At 35.2% G+C, this 24693-nt stretch overlaps 1 protein-coding gene across 1 annotated transcript in view; it reads left to right on the top strand.

Annotated features, from left to right (window-relative positions):
* CF2H8orf88 (chromosome F2 C8orf88 homolog) overlaps positions 1-24693 on the top strand; it is a 36195-nt gene that overhangs the window by 9691 nt on the left and 1811 nt on the right. The window contains exons 4-5 of the mRNA XM_043601343.1: positions 8025-8100; positions 24509-24615. Of these exons, the coding sequence (XP_043457278.1) occupies positions 8025-8100; positions 24509-24615 (183 nt within the window). The remainder of the gene's footprint in view (positions 1-8024; positions 8101-24508; positions 24616-24693) is intronic.

The raw sequence follows: 24693 nt of genomic DNA, 5'->3' as shown, positions 1-24693 counted from the left end.
TGGGTCCAGAGAGGGGGTAGCTGGCCTGAGAGAGACACAGCCACATGCCAGGGTTCCGAGAGGAAGATGAGCTTGAGCCCCGGCCCTGTCACTTCCCAGCCCCGTGACCTGGCGTGAGTGATGTCTTTCACTTGTCAGAGCCTCAGTTTCCTCACCTGAAAATGGGGCTACTAGGTTGGTGGAAGGAGGAGGCAGCAGTGAGCTGAGGCTCCCAAAGTTCTGAGCACTGTGTCTGGCATGTAGTAACTGCTCTCTCCATTTGTGCAGCAGTTCTCCCGGCTGTGTCTGTGGACCGTGTCCCCTCCACCATCCCATTGTCTTCTCACCTTCCTTCTCACCTTCTTCCAAATGGTCTCGATTTGCTACTGTTTTCATGAATGTGTTCATACTTTTGCTACAACAAATAGAATTGTTTTAACTGTTTTTTAATTTTATATAAATAGTACTGTACCCACATGTGTTTTTGCCATTCTTTTGTCATTTAGGTTTATGTTTTAAACTATCTACCTTTTTGAATAAGTACAATAATCAAAATTGAAAACATGCAAAATGGCATGAATGGAAAATTTCCCTGCAATCTCTACCCCGTAGTCACTGATTTCCTCTGATCAGAAGTAACCATTCTACCAGTTTCTTACGTAGATACTTCTAGAAATAGATAATGCATGCATAAGAATAAGTATATTCATAATAAACAGAATATTAGGCAACTTGTAAAATGAATAAAGCAGTTCTATATGTGCTGACATAAAAAAATCTCTTTTTATATACAAATAACTACATTTATTTTGTTGTTCATTTTCTCTTGATGGGCTTGGCACTTGTTTCTATATTATAGTAAATGCTACAGCGAACATCCCTCCACATATTTTATACATGTTTGAGAGGTTCTCTGTGTTATAAAACTGAAGTAGTAGTAGTATGTTAGCAGGTAATCTCTATAAGAAACGGGTGGTATGTTTTCTGAAGTGGTTGTACTTACATTCCCACCAGTAGTATGTGCCGGTTACAGTTGCTTCAGAGCCTACCACTTTCTAGCCATTTTAGGATGTGAGTGTTAGTATCTAATTATATTTTTTTAATTAATTAATTAATTAATTAATTAATTTATAATTTACATCCAAGTTAGCATATAGTGCAATAATGATTTCATGAGTAGATTCCAGTGATTCATTCCCTATGTATAACACCCAGTGCTCATCCCAGCAAGTGTCTTCCTTAGTGCCCCTCACCCATTTAGCCCATCCCCCCACCCACAGCCCCTCCAGCAATCCTCTGTTTGTTCTCCATATTTAAGAGTCTCATGTTTTGTCCCCCTCCCTGTTTTTATATTATTTTTGCTTCGCTTCCCTTCTGTTCATCTGTTCTGTATCTTAAAGTCCACATATGAATGAAGTCATATGATATTTGTCTTTTCTCTGACTGACTTATTTCCCTTAGCATAATACCCTCTAGTTCCATCCATGTTGTTGTAAATGGCAAGATTTCATTCTTTTGATTGCTGAGTAATACTCCATTGTGTGTGTGTGTGTGTGTGTGTACATACCACATCTTCTTCTTTTTTTCAATGTTTATTTTGACAGAGAGAGAGACAGAGACAGAGACAGAGTGTGAGTAAGGGAGGGTCAGAGAGAGAGGGAGACACAGAATCTGAAGCAGGCTCGAGGCTCTGAGCCATCAGCACAGAGCCCAACACGGGGCTTGAACTCACGAACCGTGAGATCACGACCTGAGCTGAAGTTGGATGCTCAACCGACTGAGACACCCAGGCGCCCCCATTCCACATCTTCTTTATCCATTCATCTGTTGATGGACATTTGGGCTCTTTCCATAATTTGGCTATGGTCAATAGCACTGCTATAAACATTGGGGTGTATGTGCCCCTTCAAAACAGTACACTTGTATCCCTTGGATATATACTTAGTAGTGCAATTGCTGGGTCATGGGGTATTTTTAACATTTTTGAGGAACCTCTTGAAGTTTTCCATAGTGGCTGTACCAGTTTGCATTCCACCAGCAGTGCAAAGGAGATCTTTCTCCACATCCTCGCCAATATCTGTTGTTCCCTGACTTATTAATTTTAGCCATTCTGACTGGTATGAGGTGGTATCTCATTGTGGTTTTAATTCGTATTTCCCTGATGATGAGTGATGTTGAGCATCTTTTCATGTGTCGGTTGGCCATCTGGATGTCTTCTTTGGAAAAGTGTCTATTCATGTCTTTTGCCCATTTCTTCACTGGATTATTTTTTGGGTGTTGAGTTTCATAAGTTCTTTATAGATTCTGGATACTAATCCTTTATCTGATATGTCATTTGCAAATATCTTTTCCCATTCAGTTAGTTGCCTTTTATTTTTGCTGATGGTTTCCTTTGCTGTGCAGAAGCTTTTTATCTTGATGAGGTCCCAATAGTGCATTTTTGCTTTTGTTTCCCTTGCCTCTGTAGACGTGTTGAGTAAGAAGTTGCTGCAGCCAAGGTCAAAGAGGTTTTTGCCTGCTTTCTCCTATAGGATTTTGATGGCTTCCTGTTTAGATCTTTCATCCATTTTGAATTTATTTTTGTGGTGTAAAACAAGTGGTCCAGGTTCATTTTTCTGCATATCGCTGTCCAGTTTTCCTAACACCATTTGCTGAAGAGACTGTCTTTATTCATTTCGATATTCTTTCCTGCTCTTGTCAAAAATTAGTTGGCCATGTGTTTGTGGGTCCATTTCTGGGTCCTCTATTCTGTTCTATTGATCTAAGTATCTGTTTTTGTGCCAGCACCATACTGTCTTGATAATTAGAGCTTTGTAATACATCTTGAAGTCCGGGATTGTGATGCCTCCAGCTTTGGTTTTCTTTTTCAAGATTGCTTTGGCTCTTTGGGATCTTTTCTGGTTCCATACAAACTTTAGGATTGTTTGTTCTAGCTCGGTGAAGAATGCTGGTGTCACTTTGACAGGGATTCCATTGAATGTATAAATTGCTTTGGGTAGTATCGACATTTTAAAAATATTTGTTCTTCCAATCCAGGAACGTGGAATATTTTTCTATTTTTTGTGTCTCCTTTAATTTCTTTCATAAGCTTTCTATAGTTTTCAGTGTGTAGCTTTTTCACCATTCCTTGGTATTTTATGGTTTTTTGGTGCAATTGTAAATGGGATTGGTTCCTTGATTTCTCTTTCTGTTGCTTCATTATTGGTGTATAGAAATGCAACTGATTTCTGTGCATTGATTTTATATCCTGAAACTTTGCTGAATTCATGGATCAGTTCTAGCAGTGTTTTGGTGGAATCTTTTGGGTTTTCCATATAGAGTATGATGTCATCTTCAAAGGGTGAAAGTTTGACTTCCTCCTTGCCAATTTGAATGCGTTTTATTTCTTTGTGTTGTCTGATTGCTGAGGCTAGGACTTCCAATACTATGTTGAATAACAGTGGCAAGAGTGGACATCCCTGACCTTAGGGGAAAAGCTCTGTTTTTCCCCATTGAGGATGATATTAGTGGTGGGTCTTTCATATATACGGCTTTTATCATTTTGAGGTATGATCCTTCTGTCCCTACTTTCTTGAAGGTTTTTATCAAGAAAGGATGTTGTATTTTGTCAAATGCTTTCTCTGCATCTATTGAGAGGATCATGTGGTTTTTGTCTTTTTATTGATGTGATGTATCATATTGACTGTTTTGCAGGTGTTGAATCAGCCCTGCATCCCAGGTATAAATCCCACTTGGTCATGGTGAATAATTCTTTTAATGTATTGTTGGATCCGGTTGGCTAGTATCTTGTTGAGGATTTTTGCATCCTCTAATTATATTTTAAATTTGCATTTTCATAATGATTAATGAGATTGAGCATCTTATCATGAACTTATTTGCCATTTGTATTTTTCTTTTTTTCCTTTTTGGTCAAGTGTCTGTTCAAATATTTTGCATATTTTTAATATTTCGGTTGTTTGTCTTTTTATCAGTGAATTGTAAGAGTGTTGAAAATTTGTATATCATATGTGTGTTTATTTCTAAACTCCCTATTATTTATTGATTTATGTCTTTTCCCCCCAGTTTATGGAGGTATAATTGACATGTAACATTGTGTCAGTTTAAGGTGTACAGTGTGATGATGATTTGATACATGCAATATGTTGCAGAATGTTTACCAAAATCAATTTAGTTAACACATCCTTAATTTTACATAATTATTTTGTTGTTGTTATGGTGAGAACATTTAAGATGTATTCTTTTAGCAACTTTCAGTTATACAACACAGTATTGTTAACTATAGTTACACACTGTACATGGGTGTCCCATATGTCCGTCTTTTTGTCAACATCACATTTTACTTATAGACTGTTGTAGCTTTATGATAAGCCTTCATTTCAGATAGTGAAAATTCACTGACTTTATTCTTTTTCAAATTTGTCTCAGCTCTCTAGGTCTTTTGCAATTCCATGTAAGTTTTAAGTGAGCTTGTCAGTATCTACAGAAAGTCTGTTGGAATTTGATTGAGTCTAAAGATGAATTTGAGAAGAATTAACAACTTAACCATGTTGGCATATCTTACCGCTCTGTGTATTTTCTAGCATAAGGATCTTTTCTTCCATAAACATTCACTTTTCACTAGTTAAGCCAGCCTAACTACTACTAATCCTCCAAGTGTTGTTTAAGCATCACCGCCTATGTAAAACCTTTCCTGACATTTTTAAGTCAAGTTTTATTCTCTTACTCATTCCTTCCATGACACTTTCTGCATATCTTCATTATAGAATTCTCAAATTTTATTGATTTGATTATGTAAGGTTGTAAAATTTGTAAGATTATACATGACTTTATTGTAATATGATAATTGAGATAACAAACTAACATAAAATTTTAGTAGATGTAAGTTCTTATATGCTATGAAAGATTTGAAATAATCAGTATATTTGAAATAATCAGTATTTTTAGTTGTTAATATATGCATAAATGATAAAGTACATTTTTTTCAGATTTCTTGACGTGTGATTTACAAAAATTGAATATATTTAGGTTATACAACATGATTTTTTATAAAGGTGTACAACTGGTTTAATGAATGTATACATCTTGATATTATTATAACAAGTTAATTACCACGTTCATCACCTGACATAGTTACCAGTTTGTGTGTGTGTGTGTGTGTGTGTGTGTGGTGGGAACAATTAGCAAATTTTAAGCATATAATACAATATTAATAATTATAACCACCATGCTGTATATTAGATCTCCAGAACTTATCTTATAATTGAAAATTTGTATTCTTTGACCAGCATCTCCCCATTTTCTCTGTCCTCCACTCCTGGCAATCACCATTCTATTCTCTAATACTATGGATTTGACTTTTGAAATTTCACATATAAGTGAGATCACACAATATTTGTCTTTCTGTGTCTGGCTTATTTCACTTAGTATGATGTCCTCCAGGTTCATCCATGTTGTCACATATGTCAGGATTTGCTTCTCTTTTTATGGCTGAATAATATCCTATTTATATATTTTTCGTATATCTCTATCACATTTTCCTTACCCATTCATCTGTTGATGGACTTGTGAATAATGCTATCGTGAATAATGATGCAGTGAACATGGGAATGCATAGTCTTCAAGACTGCGATTTTATTTCCTTTGGATGTATACCCCGAAGTGGGGATGATGGATCTTATGGCAGTTTTACATTTAATTTTTTGAGGAACTTCCATAATGTTTTCCAAAATCGCTGAACCAGTTTACATTCCCACCATCATTGTACAAGGATTCCTTTTCGCCCCCAACCCCCATTCTTGCTAGCACTTCTTGTCTTTTTGATAACAGCCTTCCTAACAGGTGTGAGGTGGTATCTCAGTCTAGTTTTGATTTGCATTACCCTCACGATTTAGCAGTGTTAAGCATCTTTTCATGTGCTTCTTGGCCATTTGTGTGTTTTCTTTGGAAAAATATTTATTCAGGTCTTTTGCCTATTTTTAAATCATATTATTATTATTATTATTATCATTATTATTATTATTTTGCTGTTGTGTTGTATGAGATCTTTATATATTTTGGATATTAATCCCTTATTGCTAATATGGTTGGCAAATATTTTCTCCCATTCTGTTGGTTGTTGTTTCATTTTGTTGATTGCTGCTTTTGCTGTGCAGAAGCTTTTTAGTTTGATGTAGTCCCACTTAATTTTGCTTTTGTTGCCTGTGCTTTTGATGTCATATCCAAAAAATCATTGCCAAGACCAGTGTCAAGGAACTTTTTCAATATGTTTTCTCCTATGAGTTTTATGGTTTCAGATCTTCTATTTGTTTTTGATCCATTTTGAGGTCATTTTTGTGTAGTGTAAGAGTCCAATTTCATTCTTTTGCATGTGGATATCTAATCTTTTCAAGATTTTTAATCTCTACACCAAGGGACTCATGACCCCAAGATCAAGAGTTGCATGCTTTACTGACTGAGCTACCCAGGCACCCTATTATGTCTTTTTATGTTAGCATTGTAATGTTTTGATTATTATAACTTTGTAATATAGTGTGGAAGTGTGATGCCTCTAGCTTTGTTCTTCTACTCAAGATTACTTTGGCTACTCAGGGTCTTTTGTGGTTCCATATGAATTTTAGAACTGCTTTTCCTATTTCTGTAAAAACTGTTACAGGAATTTTGAAAGGGATTGTACTGAATCTGTAGATCAGTTTAGGTAGTAAGAACTTTGTAACAATATTCTTTCAATCCATGAACACAGGATATCTTTCCATTTATTTGTGTCATCTTTAATTTCTTCAGTGTCTTATAGTTTTCCTCATACAAATATTTTACCACCTTGGTTAAATTTATTACTAAGTATTTTATTCTTTTAGATACTATTTTTAAAATGTTTTTAAATTTTTTTTCAGATTAAAATGTACTTTTCAATTTGATTTTAGGCTTGATTTTAGTGTCAGGGAAGTATGCCTCTGCTGCAATTTTGAAATTTAAAAAACTAATTTTTAAAAAGGACCATAACATTCATATTATAGTTTATTAAATCTAACAGGAACAAAAACCTTGGAGAATGAAAATCTTTGCCATTTTCATATATTTTCTACCTCTACTTAAAAATAAAAATTTTGTTAAAATTTGATTTTTTTTTCCTGATAACTTATTTTGGTGACTCGTACCGTAGAATTATCTCATTACTTTTCATTTTGTCATAGGGTTAGATAACTTTCTGACTTCATGGAGTTACCTTGGTAGCATTTGCGAATATTTAAGGAATGGGCTATAACTTGCTACTACAATGACTGATAGAGCAGAGATGTTCATTTTTTAGGATAGATTTTTCCAGAGAAACCTACCTTAATGAATTACCATGGTTCAGAGTATGGCCTACTGTTTGCAAACTGATTTTTGTCAGCAAAAGAGATGATTTTTTTTAATGTTTATTTATTTTTGAGAGAGAGAGAGAGAGCATGAGCTGGGAAGGGGCAGAGACAGAGGGGGACAGAGGACCCAAAATGGGCTCATCTTTAATGAAACTGATTAGGGCTCAAACTCATGAACTGGGAGATTATGACCCGAGCCAGTCGGCAGCTCAACCGACTGATCCACCCAGGTGCCCCAAGAGATGATCTACCTTAAGGATAGATTATATATATTGACCCAAGTTTGTGAAACTGATTTATAAAATCATAAAACCCATTATTTTATCATGAGAAATTTACGGTCTTGTGCTCTGACATTCTCTTATTGGTTCCACTATTATATGCACTAGGGAGATTTACGGGAAGCTAAATTGTAATCGGGGTACTTCTTGGTGAGCATGGAATCAGAAGAGGAGTTAGTTAAAAATCCTGACAAATAGTGAAAGATATCTGTGAATATATTTTGAAAGAATTTTTTGCCTTTAATAAGCATTCTTAGAAGGTTGCTTATCCTTTACGGCCAGAAATAATGTCTTGACTAATACTTTGATTGTTTAGGAAAATAGTTTTGGCTGCTAAAAAAAAAAAAAGGTTATATAAAGTTTTTAGGCCATAGTTAAAAGGTATATTTTCTTATTCTTTCAATAGTGTAAGACGAATGGAATGCAAGCCTTTTCTCAAGGTCATAATGAACCACAGCAACATCAGTCTCCAGTTAAAAAAGGTAAATTTTTACCATAATTCTTAAATTTCATAAGGGAGTCTTAGTATTCATGGTAAGTTAATATTTGCTTAGCTGCAAACCTCATGTGCACAGGAAGTTTTATTATATTTTTTTGGTTGATTTCTGGCTATAGTAATCATGCTATAGGTTTGACTGCTTTAGGGGAGAGACCATAATAACAAGGCTTATACAAGATAGAAGTTTATATCTGTATCTTTTTTTAAGTATTTTTTATTATTTAAAAAAATTTTAATGTTTATTTATATTTGAAAGAGAGAGAAAGAGTGTGATTAGGGGAGGAGCAGAGAGAGACAGACAGAGACAGAATCTGAAGCAGGCTCCAGGCTCTGAGTTGTCCTCACAGAGCCCAATGTGGGACTCAAACTCAAGAGCCATGAGATCATGACTTGAACTGAAGTCGGACACTTAACTGACTGAGCCACCCAGGCACCTCTATTTCTGTATCTTCCGTATCAGCTCATAATTGAGCTGGTGTGTTCATTCTGCTCTGATGAAATACTACTGGACTCAGTCTCATTGCTTTGCCATCTTTAATGTATGGCTTCTGTCTCATTGCCCAAGATGAATGCCTTGGATCCAGCCATCCTGTTCCTTATCTAGCCATCAGGAAGGAAGGGGAGAGGTAGTTCTCCTTAAAAGAATGACCCATAAAGTAGCATGTATCACTTTCACTTGGTATCTCATTGGCCAGTACTTATTCGTGCTGTACAAAACAGATTGGAAAATGTAATCTTTAGCTGAGTAGCCTGCAAATTCTGTTACTAAAGCAGAAGGGAAGAACTGCTCTTGGGGATAACCAATAGTCTCCCCCACCAGCCACTTTTTATTTAATGAAATAAAAATTATTAATTTAGTCTAAATTTTTGTCAATTTTTTTGTCTAAAAGTTATGAAAATACTCTATTACCTTTTTATTCTAGTATTTAACTCCATATTTATAAATAAAATGTTTAAATTGTTTCCAAATTTAAAATTGTTTTGATATTCTATATTGGCAGCCTATTGTGGAAAATGAGAATTTAATGTCTTCCATGTCACTTCCCTCACTTCTTCACCCTTCTTTCTCCCCTCCCCACCATATAGTCATTTCACAAATTTTAGTGAAAGCATTATCACTCTTTATATTATATGACTATGTAAATACAGTTGTTTAGCCAAGAGATGCATATGTCTTGCATACAATCCATCGTTTTTTCTTGGAGCATATGTAGCATGTATCAGTACTTCATTCTTCCTGTTTATGGCTGAATGATATTCTGTTGTATGGATATGCCACATTTTATTTATCTCTTAGTTGATGGACATTTGGGTTGTAAAGTTTTTGGCTATGATGGATAGCTATAAATATTTTTGTACAAGTATTTGAACACCCGTTTTCATTTCTCTTGGATATATACTTGGGAGTAGACTTGCCAGGTCATATGGTAATTCTATGTTTAACTTTTTGAGGAACTGTCAAACTGTTTTCCACAGTGGCTGCACCATTTTACATCCCCACTAACAATGTGTGAAGTTTTCAATTTCCTGACGTCCTTGTTAGGATATTTCTTTTATTATAGTAATTCCAGTGGGTGTGAAGTATCTCATTGTGATTTTGGTCTGCATTTCTCGAATAACTAAGGGTATTGAGTGTCTTTTGTTGTGTGCTTGTTGGCCATTTGTGTATTTTCTTTGGAGAAAGGTCTATCCAAGTCCCTTGACCATATTTCGGTTGGATTATTTTGTTGTTGTTGAGTTATAAAAGTTCTGGACACTAGACTCTGATCTGTTTTCTTTCTGCTACTTTCCTTCTTTCCCCCTCCCCTGCCCATGCTCACTTCCCTTGTCCCCCTCCATACACACTCACATACATGTGTATATAAGAAATCTGATATATAGATGCATATATATTAGGCCCTTATCAGATGTCTGATACTAGGCTCTTACCAGATATATTCATATCAGGTATATAATTTGCACATATTTTCTACTATACTGAAGTTTCTTTTCATTCTCTTGTTAGTGTTCTTACATGTACAAATTAAAAAAAAATTGATGAAGTCTGATTTATCTTTTTATTTTGTTGTTCATGCTTTTGATGTCATATCTAGAAATCATTGCCAAATCTCAGATCATGGAGATTTACCCCTATGAGTTTTATAGTTTTAACTCTTACACTTAGGTCATGATCCATTTTGAGTTAGGTTTTGTATATGGTGTTAAGTATAAGCCCAACTTCATTTTCTTTTTTTTTTTTTTTTTTTGCATTGGCTATCCAGTTGCCTCATCACCGTTTGTTAGACTATTTTTCTCTTCAGTGAATTGTCTTGGCACCTTTGTTGAAAATTATTTGACCATAGGAGTATGTGTTTATTCCTGGGCTTTTAGTTCTGTTTCTTTGATCTATATATCTATTCTGTCCCAGTACCACACTGTTTTGATTACTATAGCTTTATAGCAAGTTTTGCAACTGGGAAGTGTGAGTCTTCAACTTTGTTCTTTTTCAAGGTTGTTTTGGTTATTTGGGTTTTTTTGCAATTCCATGTGATTTTTAAGATCAACTTTTCCATTTCTGCAAAAAAGGCTCTTCTTTCAAAAGGAATTTGGTAGCAATGACAATGAATTTGTAGATCACTTGGGGGATTATAACAATATTAAATTTTTCAGTCCATGAACATGGGGTGTATTTCCACTTATTTTAGTCTTTATCAGCATCTTAGTTTTCAGTGTACAAGTCATGTACCTCTTTGGTTTAATTTATTCCTAATTATTCTTTGTCAAGCTAATGGAATTGTTTTCTTAATTTCCTTTTTTTAAAGTTTATTTAGAGAGAGAGATGAGAGAGAGAGCAGAGAGAATGCCAAGTAGGCTCCACACTGCCAGTGTAGAGCCCAATATGGGGCTTGAACTCGTGAACCGTGAGATCATGACCTGAGCCAAAATCAAGAGTCAGATACCCAACCAATTTAGCCACCCAGGCGCCCCTTTAATTTCCTTTTTTGATTGTTCATTGATAGGGTAGAAGATACAGTTGATTTTGTGTAGGGACATTACTGTCAGCTTACAAAAAATAAAAAGGATGATAAGAAAATACTATAAATAGTTAAGTGTATGCCAGCAAAGCAGATAACCTAGATGCAATAGAAAAATTACTAAAACACAGAAATTACCACAACTTCTTAAGATGGTATAGAATATCTGAATAAACATCTAGCAAGTTAGGAGATTGAATTTGTAACAAAAAATATCCTACCAAAGAAAAGTCCAGGACTTGATGGCTCCACTGGTGAATTCCATCAAACATTTAAAGAAGAATTAATACCACTTTCTCAAATTCTTCCAAGAATTGAAGAGGAAGGAACACTTCTCAACTATTCTTTGGGGCAAGTATTACTCTGATACCAAAGCCAGACAAAGACATCATGTGAAAAGAAAACTACAGATCAATATCCCTTAGAATATAGGCACAAAATACTAACAAACCAAATCCAGCAGCAAAGAAAAAAGATTATATACCATGGCCATGTGGGATTAATCCCAAGAATCCAAGAGTAGTTCAGTATGTGAAAATCAATTTGTGTAATAGACCACATTAACAGAAGGCAGGGACAAAAACAAAACAAAACAAAACAAAAAAACAACCATCACCATCTCAGCTGATGCAGAAAAAGCATTTGACAAAATCCAATGCCCTTTCTTAATAAACACTCTTAGCAAGCAAGAAGGAAAAGGGAATTTCCCCAACATAATAAAGGGTATATATCAAAAACCCATAGCTAACATCATAATTAGTAGTGAAAAACTGCAAGTTTTCCCCCACCAAGATCAAGAACAAGGCAAGGATACCCACTTTCACCACTTAAATTCAACATTATACTGCAAGTTCTAACCAGAGCAGTTAGTTAAGAAAAAGAAATAAAAGACATTCAAATTGGAAGGGACAAAGTAATGTTATATCTATTCACAGGTGATACAACCTTATACGTACAAAATCCTAAATCCATAGTATAGTAAATGTAAAAAATTATTAGCTAATAAATGGATTCAGCAAAGTTGCAGGTTACAAAATCTTTGTTATTCATGATTTTAGTAATTTGAGTCCTTTTTCTAGTTGACCTTTGTCATTTTGATCTTTTCAAATAATCAACTTTTGGTTTATTGATTATTACTTTTCTATCTCTATTTCATTTATCTTTAATCTTTATTATTTGATTCTGCTAGCTTTTTATTAGTCTGCTCTTTTTCTAGAAGTTCTTAATATTTGATGTTAGGTATTTGAGTTCTTTTTAATTTTTATTTATTTATTTTTAAAGTTTATTTATTTTGAGAGAGTACAAGCCGGGGAGGGACGGAGAGGGAGAGCGAGAATCCCAAGCAGGCTCTGTGCTGATAGCATAGGTAGTACCTGACATGGGGCTCAGTCCCACGAACTGTGAGATCGTGACCTAAGCCGAAACCAAGACTCAGTGCTTAACTGACTGAGCCACAAAGGTCCACTTGAGCTGTTCTTTTTTAAAGTAGGTATTTGTAGTTATAACTTTTGCTCTGAGCGCTGCTTTTGCTGTATCTTTTTTTTTTTTTAATTTTTTTTCAACGTTTTTATTTATTTTTGGGACAGAGAGAGACAGAGCATGAACGGGGGAGGGGCAGAGAGAGAGGGAGACACAGAATCGGAAACAGGCTCCAGGCTCCGAGCCATCAGCCCAGAGCCTGACGCGGGGCTCGAACTCACGGACCGCGAGATCGTGACCTGGCTGAAGTCGGACGCTTAACTGACTGCGCCACCCAGGCGCCCCTTGCTGTATCTTTTAAAGTTGTGTCTTTGTTTTCTTTTGTCTCTATATTTTCTCAGTATTCTTTGATCCATTGGTTTGAAAGTATGTTTCTAATTTCTACGAATTTATGCATTTTCCAGTTTTACTTCTGTTATTGATTTCTAGGTTCATTGGATTATGGTTGGAGAGGATATTTTGTATGATACCGTTGTTTTTTAAATTAAGCCTTACTCTGTAGCCTAAGGTGGTTCATCCTGGAGAAAGTTTCATGTGTACTTCAGAAGAATGTATATTCTGGTGTTTTTGAGTGAAGTATTCTGTATATGCTTGTTAGGTTTAGTTGGCTTATAATGTTGTTCATGCCCGCCATTTATTTCCTTGTTGATCTTCTGTCTAGTTTTCGGTTCATTATTGAGAGTGGGGTTTTGGAGTCTCCAGTTGTTGTTATTAAACTCTGTGTTCCTCCAATTTGGTCTGTTTTTTTCTTCTGTTGTTAGGTACTATATAATTATTATCACTTTAATGAATTGACCCTTTTAACATCATATATACATATATGTATGTACACATATGTATATATGATATTACCTATTTATCTATTATAACAATTTTTGTCTGTTTTCATCTGTTACTGATATACCCATTCCAGCTATCTTTTGGTTATTGTCTGCATCAAATATCTTTTCATTCATTCACTTTCAGCTTATTTTTGTAATTGAATCTAAAGTGAGTATGTGTAGACAGCATATGATTGGGTCCTATTTTTAATCCATTTTGCCAATCCACACCTTTTAATTGGAGTGTTTATTACTGACAATTAATTGTAATTTCTAATAAGGAAGGACTGACTCCACCCATTTTGCTATTTCTATAACTTTTATATCCTTTTTGTTTTTCATTTCCTCTTAATGAAATATTCTCTTTATTGTTTAATAGATTCTACTGTATCGTTTTTTTCCTTTTCATTTCCCTTACTATATATTTTTTTTAAGTTTATTTATTTTGAGAGAGAGAGAGAGATACACACACATGCCTGAGTGGGGGAGGGACAAAGAGAGAGGAGAGAGAGAATCCTAGTCAGGCTCTGCACTGTAAGCATGGAGCTCTGTGCAGGGCTTGAACCCATGACCATGAGATCATGACCTAAGGTGAAATCAAGAGTCAGAAGCTCAACCGACTGAGCCATGCAAACACCCCATCCCTTACTGTATATTTTGAGGTTATTTTCCTAGTGGTTGCACTGGGAAATAACTTTAATTTACACAATCTAGTTTGAATTAATATCCATTTAGTTTCAATATTATAAAAAAATTTTGCTCCTATAGTTTCATTCCACCTTTACATTGGCATTGTCACAAATTCCATCTTTACATGTTGTGTAATCTATCAACCTAGATATATAATTCTGAATTTTTATCTATTCCTCTTTTTTTTTTTTTAATTTTTTTTTCAACGTTTATTTATTTTTGGGACAGAGAGAGACAGAGCATGAACGGGGGAGGGGCAGAGAGAGAGGGAGACACAGAATCGGAAACAGGCTCCAGGCTCCGAGCCATCGGCCCAGAGCCCGACGCGGGGCTCGAACTCACGGACCGCAAGATCGTGACCTGGCTGAAGTTGGATGCTTAACCGACTGCGCCACCCAGGCGCCCCTCTATTTCTCTTTCAAATCACATAGAAATAAAGGGGAGTTACATCCAGAAATTCATTGCTACTAGTTTTTAACTTACCAATGTAGTTAGGTTTACTAGTGTTTACTTCTCAATGTGGGTTCCAGTTACTTTGTACTTTTTTATTTCAGCTTAAAAGATTCCCTTTAGCATTTTCTCTAAGGCAAGTTTACAAACAATGAAATCTCAGTTTTTGCTTATCTATGACTGTCTTAGGTTCTTTTTCATTTCTAAAGGTAGTTTTGCTGGTAGTAGATATTTTTGGTTGAGAGTTTTTTGTTTTCAGTACTTTGTCTTCCCACTGCCTTCCGGTCCCTGTGATTTCTGATGAGAAATCAGTGTTTTCATCCAATTGAGAATCCCTTATAAGTGACAAACTGCTACTCTTACTGACCTCAAAATTGTCTTATAACAGTTTACTTGTAATGGCATCTCGGTGTGAATCTCTTTGAGCGTATTCAGTTTGTAGTCCATTGAGCTTCTTGATTGTGTCAGTGTGTGTATTTCATCAGATTTGGGAAGTTTTCTCTTATTATTTTTTCAAACATTCTTTTTGCTCTTTCTCTTCCTGTGGCTCCCATTATGCATTTGTTGCTATTCTAGCTGTGGTCACACAGATCTCTTAGGCTCTGTTCATTTTTAATTCTTTTTTCTTTATACTCCTCACACTGGGTAATGTCAATTGACTTATCTTTAGATTTGCGGATTCTTTCTCTACCTGCTCATATCTGCTGTTGAACCATTCTAATGAATTTTTCACTTTGGTTATTGTACTTTTTTCTTCAGAATTTGTTTGGTTCCTCTTTATGATTTTGATTTCTTTATTGATATTTTCTGCTTGGCAAGACATTGTCTCAAGATTTCCTTTAGTTCTTCAAGCATGTTTAAGGTAGTTTATTTAAAGTCTTTTCTAGTACGTCCAATATCTGCATCCTCAGAGAAAGTTTCTATTTCTTTTTTTTTCTTTTCCTACGTTGGGGGCCATACTCGCTTAATTCTTAGCATGCATTGTACTTGAAAACTGAGTATTTTGAATATAATGTGTTAACTCTGGAAATCAGATTTTCTCCCTTTTTTAAGGTCTGTTGTTGCTGCTTGTCATTTTTGTTGTTTGGTGACTTTTCTGAACTGACATTGTAAAGTCTGTGTTTTTCACATGTGGCCACTCACATCTCTGTTCTGATATCTTCATGGTCAGCTGATGATTGAGCAAAGAATTCCTTCAATACCTAGAACCAAAAAAAACAGAAAAGGAAAAAAAAAACCCTTTCCCAAATCTTTGCATATGGTTTGCTTCTATATATGTGTTGGGGTCTGCTTTCAGTACTCAGTTTGGCATTTTACAGCTCTTCCTTTGACTTTACTTGTTTCCGAGGAACCTGAAGGTTAGCCAGAGGTGACATCTTAGGACCTTCTCAAGCCTTTCTGAGCATGAACCTAGCCTTTAGCATGCATGTAGTCTTCTAGATTCCTGGGAACATTTGAGTCTTTCAGTGGCCTTATTCCCAAAAGCATCTTTTTCCCTAGTTTTCTTCCCAAGCTTTCTGAGTTTTCCTATTGTTTGCTTTAATTGTTATCCCTTGTCCCAGGTGGAACTGGCTAATATATTTCCCTATAAATGTTTTGTCAAATGGATTCAGATAGCAGTCTTCTCCCTGAGATAGTTTTTAGTTGAGATATAACTAGGCAAATCCTTTGAGATGATTCTTTAGTGAGTCACCAGACAGGTAAAAATGAACAACCACAGTTCTCTGAGAATATGGTTTGCACTCTTCTCTCCAGTCCTGGGGGCCTGTGTCAGGAAAGAGAGCATTTGTTTTCAAGGCCACTGCCAAGCTGGATTAGGACGTAAGCATCCCTCTGGTTTTGTTAGCTTTTGATTCCAGAATTCAGAAAAAAGTTGGTTCTGGAAGTTTTTTGACAGTTTATTTGTTGCTTTGGTAGAAGAATAGACTTCTAGGGTTTCTTTCTTCGTCCCTTTGGCTGACATTACTCTCTTCTGTTTCCTGATCCCTTTGTTTTCTTCTTTTTTGATTTACCTCCTCATTTTGCTTAAGTTCATTTTCCAGGAGCTTCAAAAAAAGTATTAGTTTGGTAAATTCTTTGAATTTATGTATTTGAAAATGTACTAATTACATGCTTGACTGATAGTTTGGCTAGATAGAATGAATTTCTAAAGGTTATGCTAAGTGAAGAAGCCAGACACAAAATATTGGACATTGTATGATTGATTCCATTTATATACAGTTTCTAGAAAAGGCAAATCCATAGAAAGGAAGTAATTGCTTAGATGGGATGGGATTGAGAATGGGGAGTGACTACAAATGGGAGTGAGGTGTCTAATATTATATGTTAGAGTATAAGTATTCCAAAAATAGATTGTGACAATGGTTTCCCAACTCTGTAAGTATACCAAAAGTCATTCAATTGTATACTCAAAATGAAGGGCAGAGAGAGAGGGAGACAACACAGGCTCCGTGCTGACAGAGTGGAAGTCCCACATGGGGCTCAGACCCACAAACCATGAGATCATGACCTGAGCCAACACCAAGAATCATAAACTTAACTGACTGAGCCACCTAGGTGCCCCTGGAAAGCATAACCAATGTTTCTATGAACATTCTTGTAAAAGTTTTTGGGTAGACATGTTTTCATTTCTCGTGGGTAGAAGTGGGATTACTGGGTCATATGGTAAATGTGTGCCTAACTTCATGACAAATTTGTTTCAGGTGACTATCGCCAGCAATAGCTGCAAATTCTAGTTGCTTTTAGTCCCTGCCAACACTTGGTATTAACAGTTCATCTGATTTTTAGTTTTTGCAATTCTGAGACGTCCTGATTTCCAAATTACTACAAACTTGGCAGTTTTACTACTGGTTCTCTGCCAAAGAGAAATGAAAAATAGGTCCAACAAAAGCTTGTAGTATACCCCCATTTTATTCAAGTTGGCAAATGTTGGCTTAAAGTTATTCATTGTATTCTCTTATTTCCTGTTTAACATCTGTACAATCTGTGGTAACCATCCCTTTTTGATCCTTGGCATTTGTTTTTTTGTGTTCTTTTCTGCATCAATTTATCTATCTTGATATTTGTCAAATTTGTTTCTCCTTTTTCAAAGAACCAGCTTTTGGCATTACATATATTGTTTTCTGTTTTGGTGATGTCTCCTTAAGAAATTCTTAAGTATAAGAAAGAAATTTCTGGGGCTCCTGGGTGGCTCAGTCTTGGGTAAGCATCTGACTTTGGCTCAGGTCATGATCTCACCGTTCTTCAGTTTGAGTCCCGCGTCGGGCTCTGAGCTGACAGCTTAGAGCCTGGAGCCTGCTTCAGATTCTGTGTCTCCCTTTCTCTCTGCTCCTCCCCAACTCATGCTCTGTCTCTCTCTCAAAACTGAATAAAAGTTAAAAAAAAAATTAAAAAAAAAGAAATTTCTTGTACTTTGTTATTATTTTCTAGCATTTTAAAGTAGATTGTTAGGTCATTTGTTGTAGATGTTTTCTTATAAGAATTTATAAATTTCCCTTGGGCCACTGCTTTAGCTGAATTTGTTTAGCACAAATTTTGACATGTTATATTGCCATTCACCTTAAAATATTTTTTAATTTCCTTATTTCATCTTTGACTTGTGAATTATTTTAAAGTATGTTGTTTAATTCTAAGATATTTGAAGTTTTTCTGGATTTCTTATTATAGATTTCTTAACTTTATCAGAGTCTGTATGATTTCAAGTCTCTTAAATTTATTTTTTTTTGCATTTTTTATTGGAGTAAAATTGACATGCACATTATATTAGTTTGATGTGTACAACATGATTCAAAATTTGTATATTGGAAAATGACCATCTCAATAAGTCTAGTTAACATTTGTCACCATACATAGTTACAAATTCTTATTTCCTCATGTTGAGAACTTTATGTTGTACTCTCTGCAACTTTCAAATGTGCAATACAGTATCATTAACTATAGTCACCATGCTGCACATTACATCCCCATGATTTATTTATTTTATAACTGGAAATTTATACCTTTTGACCCCCTTTCCCTACTTTATCCACTCTTCACCCCCTGTTTCTGGCAACCACCAATCTGCTCTGTGACCTCAGATTTTTTTTTCTAATTCCACATATAAGTGAGGTTGTGCAGTATTGTCTTTCTCTCTCTGAGTTATTTCACTTTGCTTAATACCCTCTAAGATCATTCATGTTGTCACAAATGACAAGATTTCATTCTTTTTTATGATTAACATTCCATTGTGTATGTATATATATCTCTTTATACATTATCAGTAGACAGGATGCTTCCATATTTTGGTTATTATAAATAACGCTGCAGTGAACATAGGGGTACAAATATATTTTGAATTAGTGTATTTGTTTTCTTTGGGTAAATACTCAGAAGTGGAATTGCTGGATTTTATATTTCCATTTTTAATTTTTTGAGGAAACTTCAATACTGTGTTTCAGAGTGGCTATACCAATTTACATTTCCACCAACAGTACATGAGTTCCCTTTTCTCCATATCTTTGTCAGTGTTCGTTATTTCTTGTCTTTTTGATACTAGCAATTTTGACTGGTATGAAGTGATAGCTAATTGTGGTTTTGATTTGCATTTCTCTGATATTTAAATGTTGAGCATATTTTCATGGGTCTGTCATCTGTATGCTTATTTTTTTGGGAAAAATGTCTATTCAGCTTCTCTGCCCATTTTTTAATTGGATTTTTTGGTGTTGAGTTGTTGAGTTCTTTATATATTTTAGATGTTAACCATTATCAAATGTATCATTTGCACATATCTTCTCCCATTCAGTAGGTTGACTTTTCATTTTGTTGACTGTTTCTTTTGCCTTTCAAAAGCTTTTTAATTTGATATAGTCCCAATTATTTTTGCTTTTTTCTCTCCTAAGAGACAGATCCAAAAAAATATTGCTAAGACTGAGGTCCAAGAGATTACTGCCTTATATTTTATTTTAGGAGTTTTATGGTTTTAAGTCTTACTTTTCGCTCTTTAATCCATTTTATTTTTGTGTGTTGTATAAGAAAGTGGTCCAGTTTCATTCTTTTGTATAGATTATCATAGATTAATTGACCATATAAATGAGGGTTTATTTCTGGGCTCCCACTTCTGTTTCATTGATATTTCTTTTGTGCCAGTACCATAATGTTTTGATCGCTATAGCGTTGTAGTATAGTTTGAAATTGGAGTGTGATAACTCCAGCTTTGTTCTTCCTCAAGATAGATTTGGCTGCTCATGGTCTTTTTTGGTTCCATACACGTTTTAGGATTTTTGTTGTTGTTCCATTTCTGTGAAAATGCCATTAGTATTTTTTTATGCTTATTTTTGAGAGAGAGAGAGAGAGGCAGAGAGAGAGGGAGACAGAATCTGAAGCAGGCTCCAGGTTCTGAGCTGTCAGCACAGAGCCTGATGAGGGGCTTGAACTCACAGACTGCAAGATCATGATCTGAGCTGAAGTCGGACGCTTAACCAACCCAGCCACCCAGGTGCCCCAATGCCATTAGTATTTTGATAGGGATTGCATTAAATCTGTAAGTTGCATTGGGTAATATGAAAATTTTAGCAATATCAGATCTTCCAGCCCATGAGCATGGGATATCTTTCCACTTACTTGTGTCATCTTCAGTTTCTTTTATGAGTGTCTTACAGTTTTTATTTTTTATTTTTTTATTTTATTTAATTTTTTAATTTTTTTTTTTTTTTTGAGAGAGAGCATGAGTGGATGGCGGAGGGGCAGAGAGAGAAGGAGACACAGATCTGAAATAGGCTCCAGGCTCCAAGCTGTTAGCACAGAGCCTGATGTAGGGCTCAAACCCATGAACTGAGAGATCATGACCAGAGCTGAAGTCGGATGCTCAACCGACTGAGTCACCCAGGTGCCCCGAGTGTTTTACAGTTTTTAGAGTGTAGGTTTTTCACCTCCTTGACTAAATTTATTCCTAGGTATTTTATTTTTCTGATGCAGTTGTAAATGGGATATTTTCTTAATTTCTCTTTATGATAATTTGTAATTAGTGTGTAGAAATGTAATAGATTCCTGATTTTTAATTTTGTATCCTGCACCTGACCGAATTCACTTAGTCTGATAGGTTTTTCATGGAGTCTTTAGTGTTCTCCATATATACTACCATGTAATCTGCAAATAGTGACAGTTTTAACTTCTTTCTTACCAGTTTGGATGCCCTCTATTTCTTTTTCTTGTCTGATTGCTGTGGCTAGGACTTCTAGTACTATGTTGAATAAAAATGACAAGAGTGGACATCCTTGTCTGGTTCCTGATCTTAGAGAAAAAGCTTTCAGGTTTAACCATTGGATATGATTTTACCTGTGGGTTCATGATACATTGATTTTATTATGTTGAAGTATGTTTCCTCTGTACCCACCACTATGATCTTTTTAATGTATTGTTGAACTTTGTTCACTAATATTTTGTTGAGGATTTTTGCATCTATTTATCAAGGCTTGAATTTTTTTGTGGCATCCTTTTCTCATTTTGTATCAGGGTAATGCTAGTCTCATGAGTTTAGAAGAATTCCCTCCTCTTCTGTTTCTTGGAAAAGTTTCAGAAGGATTGGCATTAATTCCTTGAATGTTTGCTAGAATTCATCAGTGATGTCATCTGGTCCTAGATTTTTATTTGATGGGAGGTTTTTAATTGTTGGTAACAGTCTCCCTGCTAATAATTTGTTCAGATTTTCTCTTCTTCATGATTCAGTTTTGAGAGATTATATATTTCTAGGAATTTACCCATTTCTTACAGGTTGTCAAATTTGTTTGATGTATAATTGTTAATAGAAGTCTCTTTGTATGTAATTTTTTGTATGTCTGGTATTATTTTTGTAATGTCTCATTATTTGTGATTTTGAGTCCTCTTTTTTCAAGCCCCTTAACTTTATTGAGACTTGTTTTATAGCCCAGAACACGGTCTATTTGAAAATAATTTGTATTTTTCAGTTGTTGATGTAGTTTCTATAATTGTTAAATTAAGATGTTGATATTGTGCAGATCTAAGTATTTTCTAATTTTTTGTCCAGTTCTATAAACTGCTGAAGAGGTAGTTTTATATTTTCTTATGTTTTTGTGGAATTGTCTATTTCTTTTATTTCCTTCCATGTATTTTGAAACTTTGTCATTAGACACAACGTATCAGTAATTATCTCTTTAGTTGATATTAAAATAGCTACTCCAGCCTTCTTATTCCTATTTTTTGCATGGTATATCTTTTTATATCCATTTACTTTCAACCTATCTGTATATATCTTGCAGGCAGCATATAATAGTAGGGTTTTCTTTTTTTAATCCACTTTGTCAATTTATGGCCTTTAACTGCAGTGTTTAACCTAAGAGTTAGCAAACTGTGTCCCTCAGTTCAAATCCTTGTTTAGGAAATTACATTTTATTGGAACACAGCCACATGCTTTATTTTCTGGGCTGCTTATGCATTATAAGACTGAGTAGTTGTGACAGAGACTGTATGTTCCAAAACTCTCAAATATTTACTATCAGGTCTTTTATAAAAAAAAGTTTGTTGACTCCTGATTTAGACCATTAACATTTAAGGTGATGTGGTTGGATTTAGGCCTATTATTTTTTATTTTGTTCCATTTTTTTTCTTTTTCTGCCTCCTTTTGGATATTTTTGAATTTTTGTTGGTATTTGATTATATCTTTTGGATTGTTAGCTATATTTTCTTGTGTTTCTAAATTGTTGGTGTAGGGATTATAATACCTAACTCCGTGTACTTGTTAATATTAAACTACTTCATGTGAAATGGTGATGGTAAGACCTTGCAACCATGTGTAGGTTCCTTCCCTTTCCACCACTGCCCTGACCTTTTTGTTGTAATTGTATGCATCCTATTCTCAACGAGTGTCATAAGTTTTGCTTTTAACAGTCATACACTTTTATAAAACTCAGTGGGAAAAACAGGAGGCCATTGTATTTGTCAAGCTACTTACCCTTTTTCTTTTATTCTTCATTTCTGAATATTAAAGTTTCTGTCTAGTATCATTTCCCTTCAACCTGAAAAACTTCTTGTAGCATTTCTTACAGATCAACGCTACTAGTGACAAATTCTTCTAATTTTTTTTTATCTTCTGAAAATGTCTTTTAACTCACGAGTATTCCAAGATTTTCCACTGGTTAGGTGTAAGGTGTAAAAAACCTCTCCTCTGTTTCTTTCTCTACTCTCAGTACTGTACTATATTCACAACACTTCACTTCTGACATTAGATGTATCATTTTTCCAGATATCAATATCAATTCTCTGCAACACCAGCTGGGTATCCTACAATTCAGTTTTCACACTAACTGGAATTAGTTTAGACCCCACAGATTAAGGGCTCAGACTCACAACACTACCCTTCACTTCAGATGACAGTTGCAAGCAGTAGGTCCCTGGATTACCCAGAATTTCTATCCAAGTTGGCTACAAATTGGAGGTTTCCAAGTTTCTCTTCTTGGATTCAATCATTTGCTAGAACTGCTCACAGAACTTAGGGTGATCTAACATTTACCAGTTTATTATATAATAAAAGCTATGATAAAGGATACAGATAAAGAGCCAAATGAAATGATACATAGGGAAAAGTCTAGAAGGGTCTCAAATGTGGGAACTTCTGTCCCTGTGGAGTTGGGGTGTGCCACCCTCCTGGTACATGGATTTGATGGATGTGTTTACCAACCCAGAAGCTCTCCACACCTCATATTTTTGGGATTTTTATGGAGGCATCATCATGTGGCATGATCACTCATTAGTTCAATCTCCAGTCCCTCCCCTTCTAGAAGGAGGTGGGGGGTGGGCTACAAGTTTCAAGTTTCTAATCATGGCTTGGTTGACAACTCCTGTTGACCAGCCCCTGTCCAGGAGTCCACCAAAAGTCACCTCCTTAGAACAAAGGACATTTCTGTCACCCAGGAAATGCAAAGATATTTAAGAGCTGTGTCAGAAGGAGGATCAGAAACCAAATATTTGAAAAGATGCTCCTAGCATTCTTATCACTTAAGAAATTACAAGGGTTTTAGGAGCTTTGTGCCAGAAACCAAGGACAGAGACCAGTGTGTGTGTGTGTGTGTGTGTGTGTGTGTGTGTGTGTGTATTTTTTTTTTTTCTCTTTCACAATATCTCTTTCACAATTTTTTTTTTCTCTTTTCACAATTCTAGGTTGTCATTTCTTTTGTGTTAGTATTTTAAGTATATTGCTCTGCTGGCTCAGCAAGTGGTCTTTTTTGGTGATAGTTTCTGAAAAGAAATATGCAGATATTTGAAGCATTGTTTTTATTCCCATTTAAAGATAGGGTGGCTCAGTCGGTTGAGCATCCAACTGTTGATTTCTGCTCAGGTCATGAACCCAGGGTCATGGGATCGAGTCACACGGAGTGTGGAGCCTGCTTGCGATTCTGTCTCCCTCCCCTGCTTGTATTCATGCTCTCTCTCTTAAAAAAAAAAGGGGGGGGGAGTCTATCTTAGATCTTTTTCACCATTACTTAGCACACCTTTCATGCACAGATGTATAATAAATTTTTTTGAATTTACTTTGATTGTCTTACATTTTAAGTTAATATGAAGACTAGATAGGCTTATTAGGGTTCCATTTTGGCAGGGTCTGAATTGCCCAACAGGTGTTACTGCTGTTATATTTTATAATGCAAGAGCCCTTCACTAGATATAAATAACCAGATGAAAGAAGCCATGCATTACCAGTTTTCTGAAATAGTTCTCTCCCTTCCATTTTTCCTGGGTTACTTGGCTTCCTTTCCATGTAAAAGGAAAATGGGAGGCAGTAGGTACTTTTCAAAATTTTTTGCCTTTCTTCTCTTTTGCATAGAAATTACTCATCTTTTTATAAAATAATGGACTATTAAGGGACATGCAGAAAGAAATGAACCAAAAACTGTTCTGGAATAGTTATGTATTTTGTAACATTGCACTTGATATTTAATATCTATAGAGAGAATTAAATACAGCAGAGATTTCCTGTTGAAGCTCTCAAGTGTTTCCATCTGCAGAAAAAAACCAGACTTCCTGCCTGATCATCCCATTGTACTTCAAAAACCAGTAAGTAGTTTTCTAATTTTATATTCTAAAATATTTTTCTTTAGTATTTTCACTAGATTCTCACTAGATTTTTAATCT

The sequence above is a fragment of the Prionailurus bengalensis genome, chromosome F2, assembly GCF_016509475.1.
Source record: "Prionailurus bengalensis isolate Pbe53 chromosome F2, Fcat_Pben_1.1_paternal_pri, whole genome shotgun sequence".
In the NCBI taxonomy this organism is placed as follows: domain Eukaryota; kingdom Metazoa; phylum Chordata; class Mammalia; order Carnivora; family Felidae; genus Prionailurus; species Prionailurus bengalensis.
This window is presented reverse-complemented; position numbering and strand designations above follow the sequence as displayed.